This window comes from Accipiter gentilis, chromosome 3, assembly GCF_929443795.1.
Source record: "Accipiter gentilis chromosome 3, bAccGen1.1, whole genome shotgun sequence".
Taxonomy (NCBI): domain Eukaryota; kingdom Metazoa; phylum Chordata; class Aves; order Accipitriformes; family Accipitridae; genus Astur; species Astur gentilis.
The window spans coordinates 12,453,622-12,464,879 of NC_064882.1; the positions used below are offsets into that span (position 1 = coordinate 12,453,622).

Consider the following 11,258-nt stretch of genomic DNA (forward strand, 5'->3'; position numbering starts at 1 on the left):
TAAACCACATATAGTTTGTTGCCATGGCAAACAAAGGTGAAAAAGGAATTCCTAAACTTGCTTTGAAACTGCAAGACAATTCCCAAGAAAGCTTCTAGCTAAAATTGCTTCAAAATACAAAACTTTTAAAGGTCTATGTCACTCAGTTATCTTGCCACTTCTCAAATAATATACAGTTTTACAGGAATTTGAAATATGCACCCCAAATACCAAAAGCACAACATAAACCTTAAAAACAGAAGGTGTGGAATCTCCTGCGGTTTTAAGATTCACAAAGCTGAAGAACTGAAGAGAGACTTAATAAGGTTAGATGCTGTATAAAGCTGAAAACGCTATTAAACAATAGAAGCAGAGGTCAGCTTTGGTACCATAAAGAGAAACTCTTTAAAGCACCTAGCTCCTCCAAGAGCAACAGAACAAAGGAATAAAACACCTGGAACTCTTAGTTTGAAATGCTACATGGAATTTGGAAATTTTTCATATTTGTGTCACTTCTTGTGATCCCTGGCTTCAGGCAGCTTGCATAGTGTGCAACGCCCAACTGTCATGTGAATTCCTGGAAGTTTTCCTAGAGCAGCTTCCTAAAAGGATAATGCATTTTAATATATCAAAACACGCACGACAGAAAAAAAAAATAATCACAAAAGTAACACATTATTTACATTTAATTTTCTACCTCATCTAGCCTAAACCAGAAGGGAAGCAAGCCAAGTTTTTCTGCGTTACCTGTAGACTATAGATCATGAATTATTTATTTAGCAAGTACAACTTGGGCAAAGTCAAGTCTATGAAGAAAATGAATATAGGAAGTACAGTGTTACAATTAAAACAAAAAATGCAAGGTTTTTATTACTTAAGGCACTAGCATCTCACCAATTTGTAGCTTCAGCTAGATTATGACTGATTGGTAAAAGCAGGCATGTGGTGTATTTCACTTGTCTCAAATACATAGATTTGATACACTGTCAGCACTGTTGTACCTGTAAGAGCATAAGGGGATAAGGCAAAAACCAGGTTTGCAGGTGGATGCAGACCAACTAGTACAGCTTGAAATATAAGATTTTATTGAGTGCAATATACACATCCATGTATTTTTAGTTTATGTAATACTACTCCCGCAAAAGAGACTACACTAACAGTATCTTACTGGCTATAATATAATACACGCTCCCACCATGACTCCTCAGATGTCTCTTTTCTGAACAGTCTCTTAAGTAAGGATGGGATTCAACTCAAGACAGTGGAAAAGGGCAGCATAGAAGTGGCAAAAGGTGATAAAATATAGCAAGGAGGCTGTACATTCCTTTCCACCATTAGCACCAGACAAGGAGCACACATCTTCCCACTCTGCATGACTCAGGAATAGCTTACCTGCCAGTGGGCTGTTTTCCATGAAGACTGAGCCATAACTGATTCATGGACAGCAACCACTGTTACAGGAGAAATGCAGTTTAGCAGTCTGACTCTGCCCAAGGAGCAGCAGTTGTTAACACCAGCCCTTTCATTGCCAAATGCTCCTTCCACTTTTCTGGCACAATCCCCTGCGGACTGCAGCCTTCATCTTAATGGAAAACAGACATGCTGTGTTGGTCAATTTCTCTAACTGACACTCTTAATCATTCACAAACTAAACATTAATGAATTCTGTAGTTTCCACTAAAAACAGTATAGAGGAAATGGATGAAGAGATGGCATTCTTGATTCCTACTCCCCTCATGCATCTAGAATGTCTTTAAGGGAGCTGGAATTTGCCAAGCAGCAGCAACACAGAAGCAGCAATTTTGCTGATAAACCATGCCTAAAGTAATAAATTGACTGCATGTGCACACACACAAACACTCACACCCCTTTATATACAGGGCAGAGTGTAATTTTACTTCTGTGAGAAGTACAGAGTTCTGCTACGTTGTCAACTGTTAAAATACAGAATCAACAAATGATACTCTGAAGTCCCAAGAAAAATGTCATTAGAGTCAAATACTTATCATTAACTGCCAATTCTAATGATCATCATATTACTTTACAAAAAATACATGTTTCCTGTGGCTTTCTGCCATGAAACCCTCTAACACAAATATGATCAACTCAAATGAGCAGGTTGGCCATTAATTATTTGTCAGATCTTTTTTACTGTAATATTTCCTCTCCCCATGTAATTCAGTACCTCTCTCCCCCTATTTCTTGTAACACCCACCCGTCACCCCAGCTAAGCACACCCGTTCGTCTTTGTGTCTTCCTCACTGTAGTTCCTCCTAGTTTATACCACTTTTTAATCCCTTCATCTGTAAACACCAAGCTTGACCCATTTAAGATCAGAAAGCAGTGGCCAAGCAGCCAAGGAGAGCACACAGTCTGGCTGTCAGGGCAGCAGGGACCCACACTTTCTTGTCAAGAGGTTGACACGCTGAGCATCTGTCTGCCTACCAAGACCACATCCATGTTCTCACCAGTTGGCCACTGCAAGAGCACAGACCATTCAGCTCCCGTACAGGCCAACCACTGCCTGCTGCTGCACTGCCCAAAGGACAAGCAGGATTTTGACATCCTCCTCCATGTTAAACAAAGATCAAAACCTTATTCACGCTAAATGTATCAAGTGTTTTTCCCCTGACAGCTGCAACTCTGCCAACTACAGCACCACCTGAAATATTTTTGTAGGTAATGCCTAATAGCAGGCCTTTAGGCATGGCTCCAATATAAAGTATCTTATACGAAGGTAGGATAGTACATAAAGAGTGATATAGTGAGCATATAGATTTAGATGTGGGTTTGTGTTTGAACATATACTGCTTTTTGGTAATTTTTTTTGAAAGTTAGAAACTAACACTTATGAAAGACATTAAATACCTAGTAAAAGATTCAAGGTGTTTTAACCTTGGTTAAACATTAAAGTTATCCATTCAATCTTTCACTTTTTTAAATGTAGTCCATCTGAAATACAAGCATCAGAGAATACTGAAATAAATCATAGAAAAAAAGAAAAAAACCAACATTAAAGTACAAGCAGTGTACTTTCCATTTAAGCATTCTACTTTCATAATTGAGGAAGAGGATGGTTCATACAGAGAGGAAAGGCGTGGGTTTTTTCTCTATCTATTAACATACAAATTCCTAGCACGCAGAACACCATACTGAATTTGTATGCTATACATCCTCTGAAGGCCCTAAGTGCTTTCAGGACATCTTAAGATCCTGGTATTTAATAAAAGTGGAAAACAAGCCCCTTAAGCATGCTGTGGGCTGAATCAGAAATTTCTGACGTTACTGCATGCATACTGTGCATCACCACAAAGGCCATAATACAGCATAGCTACAGTACACTCAAGATGAGTCAACAATATGTTTTCTGCAACAAAAAGAAACAGACATCATCTTAGGATGTATTAACAAACATTTTTATAAAGCATCAGAAGAAATAATAATGTTGAATTCAGCTCCAATAAGGCACCTTCTGGTTTAGGGTTATTAATTTTGCTTTGCAAGTATAATTGATACAGAAGAAAGTAACCAAGCAGGCAACCTTCTCCTTGCCCATAATATTAGTCTCCTACAGATGGCACTTCTCCTTTCAGATGCAAATTTCTACCTCTTCAGAACAGGGACCCACCCTCCTGATCTCAGAAAGCAGAGCAAGTATTTGAGAGCTAAGGGGTTGGAAGGTTAAAGTGTTTTAATTAAAAGATTTATACTACCAATAACAGATGTTCTTTAGGACATTCCAAAATCCTCTGACTCTATTTACTCGTTATTGCCCCTCTGTCAGGGATCCTGCCCCCTTAAAACCTGCTTACTGCCAAATCACCTCTTTGTATGGTGAACTTGGGAGAGGGTTAAAATGCTAAACATATCACCTAACATTTTAAAAAATAACAATCATTAAACAAGTTACCATGTAAAAACACATTAGTTCAAACGTCACCCCCCCCCTTCCTCCCTCCCTTCCTCATTTTTGGCTGAGGCACTAAAAAGACAAACTTGAAAGTGTCTAGAAGAGAGCAATAAAAATTTAAGACAATTAGAAAAGTCCAACTTCTGAGGGTTTTTTTAGTTTAAAAAGAGGGGAAACACAGGGAAACATAAGTTTTAAAACCTGTAAAACAGACTAATCCAAAACTTAGTTTGTTCTCAGATAAAATGAACAGTGGTAAAGATCAACTACTGCAGCTGCTTCCAGCCATGTGACAAACCATGCATATCCAGCCACACCTACCTCCTCTTTAATTAAAGCTTTCATTTTTGCTAGGAAGAAACAACAAAGCATGCAAAGGAGGAAATATAAATCTCAGGAAACTATTTCCCTTGAGGGGAACCCCCAATGAATGAAACAACCAGCCTGTTTAGTACATATTCCAGTTTTCCAAGCTCAGAGCACAATACCTGCTACAGCTGTTCTTCACACCATATGCTCTCCAAACTTGGGTACCAATTTCCCCAATCCAAACCATGACTGGTTCATAACCAATCTACAAAACACGAGCCCTCAACCCCAGCTCAGAATAAACTCCAACACTAGAAGTCTATCCAAGCTCTGTTCCTACACGCAGTCATGCATCCTGCGCTGGACCTGTTCCTACACCCTGAGACGTAAGGGCTGGTTGAGGCACAGCCAAGTTATTCTGCAAAACAACACAAAGCAGACAGGAGCTGGCATTAGAATCATAGAAAAATTTAGGTTGGAAGGGATCCTCTGGACATTATCCAGTCCAGTCCACTGCTCAAAGCAGGGTCAGCTTCAAAGCTGGATCTAGTTTTGCTCAGGGCCTTGTCCAACCAAGTTTTCAAGGATGAACACTTCATGTCCCACATGGGTATCTGCTCCAGCACTCATCAACCCTCACTATGACTTTTTTTTTCTTTAATCAGAATTTCCCATGTCACATCTTGCAACTATTAGCTTCTATTCTTTCATGGTGCACCTCCAAGAAAAATCTGGCTCTGCCCAGTTACAGGTAACCATGTTGCTGCTAATCAACCACCTAGACATAACTCCATGGGGGTGAATTGCTTTGCTCAGATTACAACCTACATGTAACTATTTACTGCTGATTCATGACAAATTTCTTGTTCTTGGCTCATGAGACAGTAGTACACTTGCACCTGAACTGAGGAATCTGAACAGGCCATGGAACCACCATTTGTCCCTCACAGATCAGATCTGACAGGACCTAATTCAAGCTCAGATCAAAACTACCATTGTTTCTAGTGCATCTGAAAACCACTTGTCCAGCTGATTCTCAGCTGGCTCTCTAATGCCTTTCACTGTCTTTTTCTCTCTCCTAACTACAGAAGGGGAAGGAGGGAAGACCTGCTACTTCGAATCTATGGGGTCAATATACCCAGCTGTTGCTGCACTTTTTCCTCTGGGGTTTTCTTTTTTTTGCTTATTTTTTTCTTGGTTTTGGTTCAGTTTTTTGTCCTGGTTCTCTCTGCTGGACACAAAGGAAAAGATTTTTCCCTGCATGCTGTTAAACATAGTTTAGAAACTCCCGAACCTACGACGTTAGCCCTCAGAACAGCAGTTCTGCCTCCAAACAGAGGTAGGCCCACTGGAGATGCTCCAAAGTACTTTAGTGTCCTTTTTAATGGATCCCGACAGAAAGCCCTCAGTCTCCTGACTATGTCAAGCAAGGATTCAGTTCACCAAATGGGCACTACAAAGTCCTGGAGCAGAGTCAATTGCCATCATCTGTTAGAGCAAACGAAAGCACATGACCACCAGAGAATCCTAGACTGCAGGGCAAAGGCTTAAAGTTAACATACAAGGGGGGGGAGGGGAGGGGGGAAGGGAAAAAAAAAAAAGAGGGAAAACAAAAAAAATAGTTCCTCTTGAGCCAAAACCAAGCCACTCCCCTACTATGAAAAGCCGCAATACATTATGCTGAGAGGCATGGATGTGTAGCTCCAGGACTTCACTCATATGCACACATTAGTATTTGTTCTTCAGTGGAGGTCACCTTGTGACCTCATGAGCAGAAAGGCTGGGTCAGAGACTACTGAGGTTAAATGATGGGACTGATGATGCCCATCAGGCCTGTCTAAACAGGCCACAGCTACTCACTCACTACTGAGAACCCTAAGAAAATGGCCAGCAAACCCTCCAAACCCTGGGGGAACAGAAGCAGCTTACAATCAAAACAAAAAATAAAGACAATGAATCATATGTTGTTAGATAAAAGTATCAGCAGCCTCTGGAAGGGTTTCCTTCATAAGGCCCTTCCATCTCTCCAAGCATAAGCAATTCCACATCAAAGTCTCACGGGCCTACTGCCATACACTGTTTCTCACTACCTGCAAGAGTCCCACCACCAGCTATCTCAGGGACCAAAAGGCAGCAAGATGCTAGGGGGAAACTGGTCACTGGCACTGACCCTTCCCAGAAGGGATCCATAGCCACAGTCTTTTGATAACATAGACAGATGTTGAACAATTCCTGGCAGCAAAGTTATTTGTATACAGGTACAAAAAGCCCAGAAAAGGACAGACTCTACTGCCAGGTATTGAGGGTGAAGAGCAAGGTAAAAGGAGGCTGAGTTTTCTTGCTCCTGCTGTACTGGTGCATATCTATGAAGAGTGTCTCTGCCCAATACAAAGATTTAAATATTGGGGCCACCAGCATCCAACCAGGCTATCCACAACTGAAGGTGGTGAATCTGACACAGTAGTCCACAATGGCAAGCAAGAAAAAGGAAACCAATTCCTCTTATTAAAGCAAAACTTCAGCATATCTGCCCCGTAAAGGCTGGAGTTACAAGTGCCATCAACCTGGTGCACCAGTCGGGTGACGGCCTGTGTATGCATGCCTTCTTTAAGCCCCAAGCACACCACTCAAACATTAGCTCCCTTGGAATCTGCTGAGACCAATCCAAGCAGCTGCTGCAGACTGTTTGTTGGGAGTCAGGTACTGCCATCTTCCAAATGACAACACATACACCACTTCTGCCTCTTCCTGTAAGCGATGCTTCCGTGTTGATCAACTGTCTCAAAAAGTACAGCACAAACCTCAAAGGTCTCTGTGTACATCTTCAAGCTCTCAAACCACCATTGATCATTCCCCATTTGAACCTACATAGATGCATAAACCCTGTCTTTCATCACAGTTCAAAAGTAAATGAGAAACAACAATTATTTCACCAGTATTTGTACAGTAACTTCTGCCCTACTCTCACCTTTTAACAGATCAGTTGTGTTCAGTCTGTGCTCCTCATTCATTGCACACTATAGAGGTATGGCCCAGAAATGCTTAGAATCTACAGACACCCATCTGCTATTGTTGGGAAGCCAGACCTCAAAACTAAATCTGTAACAGAGTTCAAGAGCATTGAAACTTCATCAAGAGCTGACCATCCATACCGTGCACATGCCACTTAACCTTGGCATATTCTGGATTTGACTCTGTGCCAGTCCTGAAGTAGATGGTAAGACCACAAAGGAAGCAACTGCACCATTTCACGAACTATTGACGGAGTTCAGCAGCACATAAATCACAGCATACTGTAGAATACCAGGCCATCCTTAACCAAGTGGCACAACACATGAACTGTCTCCAACAACAGAAATGGTCACTGAACTAGAAGTTTGTTCATGCGTCTGATGTTATGGATTTAGTATGCTTAGTGACCTGACTGCATAAATAGGCATGTCATCAGCATTTCCCTCAACACTTTGCATAGATGTGCTTCCACACAGATCAAGTAGATGCGCATTTTGTGACCACAAGATAACACCTATTATCACAGTTTGGAAAATACACATACAGTTTTACAGACATAGCAATCACATTCTCCACAGCCACTGAAGATAAAATGCAGTCCTTTTAATTTTCAGTGAATATATTTCTATGTAAGAGGAACAAGCACTGTCTGGTACAGATAAGCAGGGTGAAGTACAGAAATTCAGTCACTAAATCAGTATACAAAGAACAGCTTAAGTAAGTATCACTTAGGACTAGTCCAAGTATGTTTATGTTTCCTCAGAATGTGTGTTGGGGCCAAATGAGGTAAAGGCCTCTTGAGATCCTCTCTTGCATTGTATTTTTATGTCTTGTTCATTTCTTCAGATGGGAAGTATCAGTATGGAAAAGCAGATAAAATGCTGAAAGATAGGGCTCTCTTAAATTCAACGTAATATGGTTTTTCTGGAGTTCCAGTGTTTATTGTTATTAAAACGAAACACTTAAAGAATGACAAATACCCATCATTGAACTGTGACTTAAATATCAGTGAAGATTGTTGGATGGGAAAAACCTTACCCAAGGAACATAGGTTATGTTTTAGATCATTCCATCACCAGTCTCTGCCAAGTATAACAGGAAGCAAAGAATGAAAAAAACTTCAGAGAGCAGCTCTGGTAGAAGCACTAAGGTGCATCCATCATAACAACAGTCTGCCTATCTCCCGTGAATTTAAGGGGATACCTAGGCTCACCTAGGAGCTGGCTTACTTTGAGGCTCTTACCTCTAAGCTCCAAGTATATTATTGTATCACCCAACTCCTGACTGGGCAGACTTTAAAAAGCTTGTAAATGCTCCTGTCACCTATGCCACAGAAGACCAAATGCCACCTCTATCCTGCAAATTTTTAAATATTGCTTAGAGAAGCACCTGTATGTGCTGCCGGGTCAAGTCTCTAAAGGGATTGGCCAATTGTACTTTCAAAGCCTCAACAGGCTCAGCAGTCCTGATGGCCACCTGAGCCTGCGTAAGTCTTATGAAGAAACATGGGACCCTCTGAATGCCCTTTTAAACATGGGCAAGCACTAAACCAAAACAAAAATCTCAGTAGGTCATAAAAGCTTTAAGTCCCAAGAAAAGGAACAGAATGTCCACAAATCACTTCTCTCCTTTTCTCTGGTCTCCATTCCATGCCATTACAACGATTATCTAGGCTGAGAAAATACAAAGAGGAACAATGTCTGCGCTACAAAAACAAAAACCCAAAGCAAACAAAAACCAAAACCAAACCAAAACAAACAGGAAAAAGCGGTGGGAGAGCTTGAAGCATTCCAAAAGCTGAGTCCGAATTTTTGGAAACTGTATTTTAAAATGTCAATTATTTTACAAACCCATTCTTAAGCTAACATCCGGTGACTAATTTTCTAGTAATGATGACTTCATTTTAGTCTTCAAATAGGTCCTCTGAAGAATTTAACTTTTTGTGGAACTTCGTTCTCTCTCCACTGACAACTCCAGCGATCACTTTCTATCCAAGAAAGAGAGATTAACTATTTTTTCATAGAAGCAAAAACATGCACAATGCACTCAATGCCCTATATAAAGCACCTCATAACAGACAAAAGCAGGGATACAAAAGAAATTTAGTGCTGCTATTTCTATTATATTCATTCCATCCCACATAGTTTTCCTGCTGCTTCTATGAATTTTGCATAGAAATTTTAACCACACAGTTTTTAAATATATAAATGCCCAAATGCAAACACTAGATGCTTTTTAGATATATTTTACAGTAAGACTGAACAAGTCTAAACATTTGCATACTATAATAAAACCAGTTTCTGAAAAATTGTGTTTAACAGAACCACAAGGGAAGAACTTTACCAAGGCATAGAAGTTACATGACCTTAAATTAGGTTGTGCCCGAAGGCATGCTAAACTATAATTTAAATTGCCCATTTCCCTAATATGCTGTGAAAACTCCAGAAAAAAACGGAGCTTCACGAGCATGACATATGTTGCTGTTTGTTTTATCATCTCACTGAGATGCTTTGCAATGAATTCAGTACTCTGTTCTGCTGCAAAGGCTGCACAAATGACAGCCAAGAAAGGCCCAGGATTTACAGTTGCCTCTTTTGTGACTTCCACACAAATACACAGGGACCAAGAGATTTGGTGGTTGGTTATTTTCCCAAAGTACAGGCCCACGCTGGGATCCGCTAGTGCAGAACACAGCCCTGTGCAGGGCAGGGGGAGTTACAACACTGTCGTCCCGAGGAAACTGTGGAGATGTGACCACTGCGATGATTCGACACCCTTGAGGCAAGCTGTTTACAACAATCATTTCAGTTGACTTAATTCCTGCTAACTACACCCAACCAAAACACTACACTAAACTCTTATTTGAGCGTTGCTTCAACGTATCCGTCCTAGTCAGGTAACTTTAAGGATGGCAACACACATGACACGGTAACTCACTCCGAAAGCCAACAACTACGATGCCAACAAGAGGGCTGGTACCTCAGAAGAAAGTCTCCCACCACTCTTCCAATCCCCCCGAGGAGCAACGAGGGCAGGCATGGCACTGAAGCAAGGCATAACATGCGGCAGCATGACTAAACTCTGGCGGCTAAACGCCAGCCGAAGCCCTCCAAATATAGCGCGTGTGACATGCTTGGGAGACACCTACATACGTGTTGCTCAGGCAGGGACCGAGCAGAAAGACAGCAAAGTAAAAAATAATAACAATATTAATTATATGATGATTAAAAATTTTATATATGTAAAACCAAAACAGTCTCCCACCTTGCTTGATCTGGCAAAAATTACCACAGGCGGGGGAAGAAAATGCCTGCCGCCCCCTCCCGCCGCCCCCAACCGCCGCCCCCAACTGCCACACACCCGCTCTCCGGGCGCCTTCCGTGGGGAAGGAGGCACCGGCAACCCCGGAGACGGAGCACCGGCGGCCCCACTGCCGCCAGGCCGGGCCGGGCCGGCAGCCCCCGGGAAGCAGCAAGCCGCCGCCTCCCCCTCCCCGGCTTTGTTGTGGTAACCGCGCAGGCAGCCGAGGCGGATACTCACACGCACGGGAGGAGAGAGAAAGAGAGAGGAGGGGAAGGGGGAACCGCGCAGCGTTGCGGCCGCCGTCTAGATGCCAAGCTCCTACGCAGACCGGGCCGGCCCCCTCGCGTCGTCGGGCGGGGAAAGGCGGCGCCTGAGGGGGGGCGGGAAGGGAGCCGGGGGCCGGGACCTCCCGGTGGGAGGTCCCGGCCCCCGGCTCCCTTCCCGCCCCCCCTCAGGTGCTGACTCTCAGCTTCCCTCCCGTCTCTCTGGGCTCCGCAGGAGGCGGGGAGAGAGCTGGGACTGTCGCCGAGGCGATGGCGCCCTATGCTGAGGTGATAGTGCCCCAAGCCGAGGTGATGGTCCCCAGGTTGAGGTGATAGGGCTCTAGGTTGAGGTGGTGGGGTCATATGCTGAGGTGACGGTGCATCAGGTTGAGGTGACAGTGCCCCTAGTTGAGGTGGTGGTCCCCAGATTGAGGTAATGGGGCTCCATGTTGAGGTGATGGTGCCACATGCTGAGGTTATGG

At 42.8% G+C, this 11,258-nt stretch overlaps 1 protein-coding gene across 6 annotated transcripts in view; it reads right to left on the minus strand.

Annotated features, from left to right (window-relative positions):
• Positions 1 to 10,835, minus strand: part of CFAP97 (cilia and flagella associated protein 97) — a 35,959-nt gene extending 25,124 nt beyond the window's left edge. The window contains exons 1-2 of one of the 6 annotated variants that reach the window (XM_049796863.1): positions 10,751 to 10,835; positions 1,372 to 1,430 (exon numbers count right to left, since the gene is read on the minus strand). In XM_049796863.1, coding sequence (XP_049652820.1) covers positions 1,372 to 1,418 — 47 coding nt within the window. In that variant the 5' untranslated portion in view covers positions 1,419 to 1,430; positions 10,751 to 10,835. Of the gene's footprint in view, positions 1 to 492; positions 502 to 873; positions 981 to 1,371; positions 1,556 to 10,189; positions 10,284 to 10,750 lie in introns of those variants that run through there. The other 5 variants (XM_049796874.1, XM_049796856.1, XM_049796858.1 and 2 more) reach the window with 5 other exon arrangements.
• Between the last annotated feature and the right edge of the window lie 423 nt (positions 10,836 to 11,258).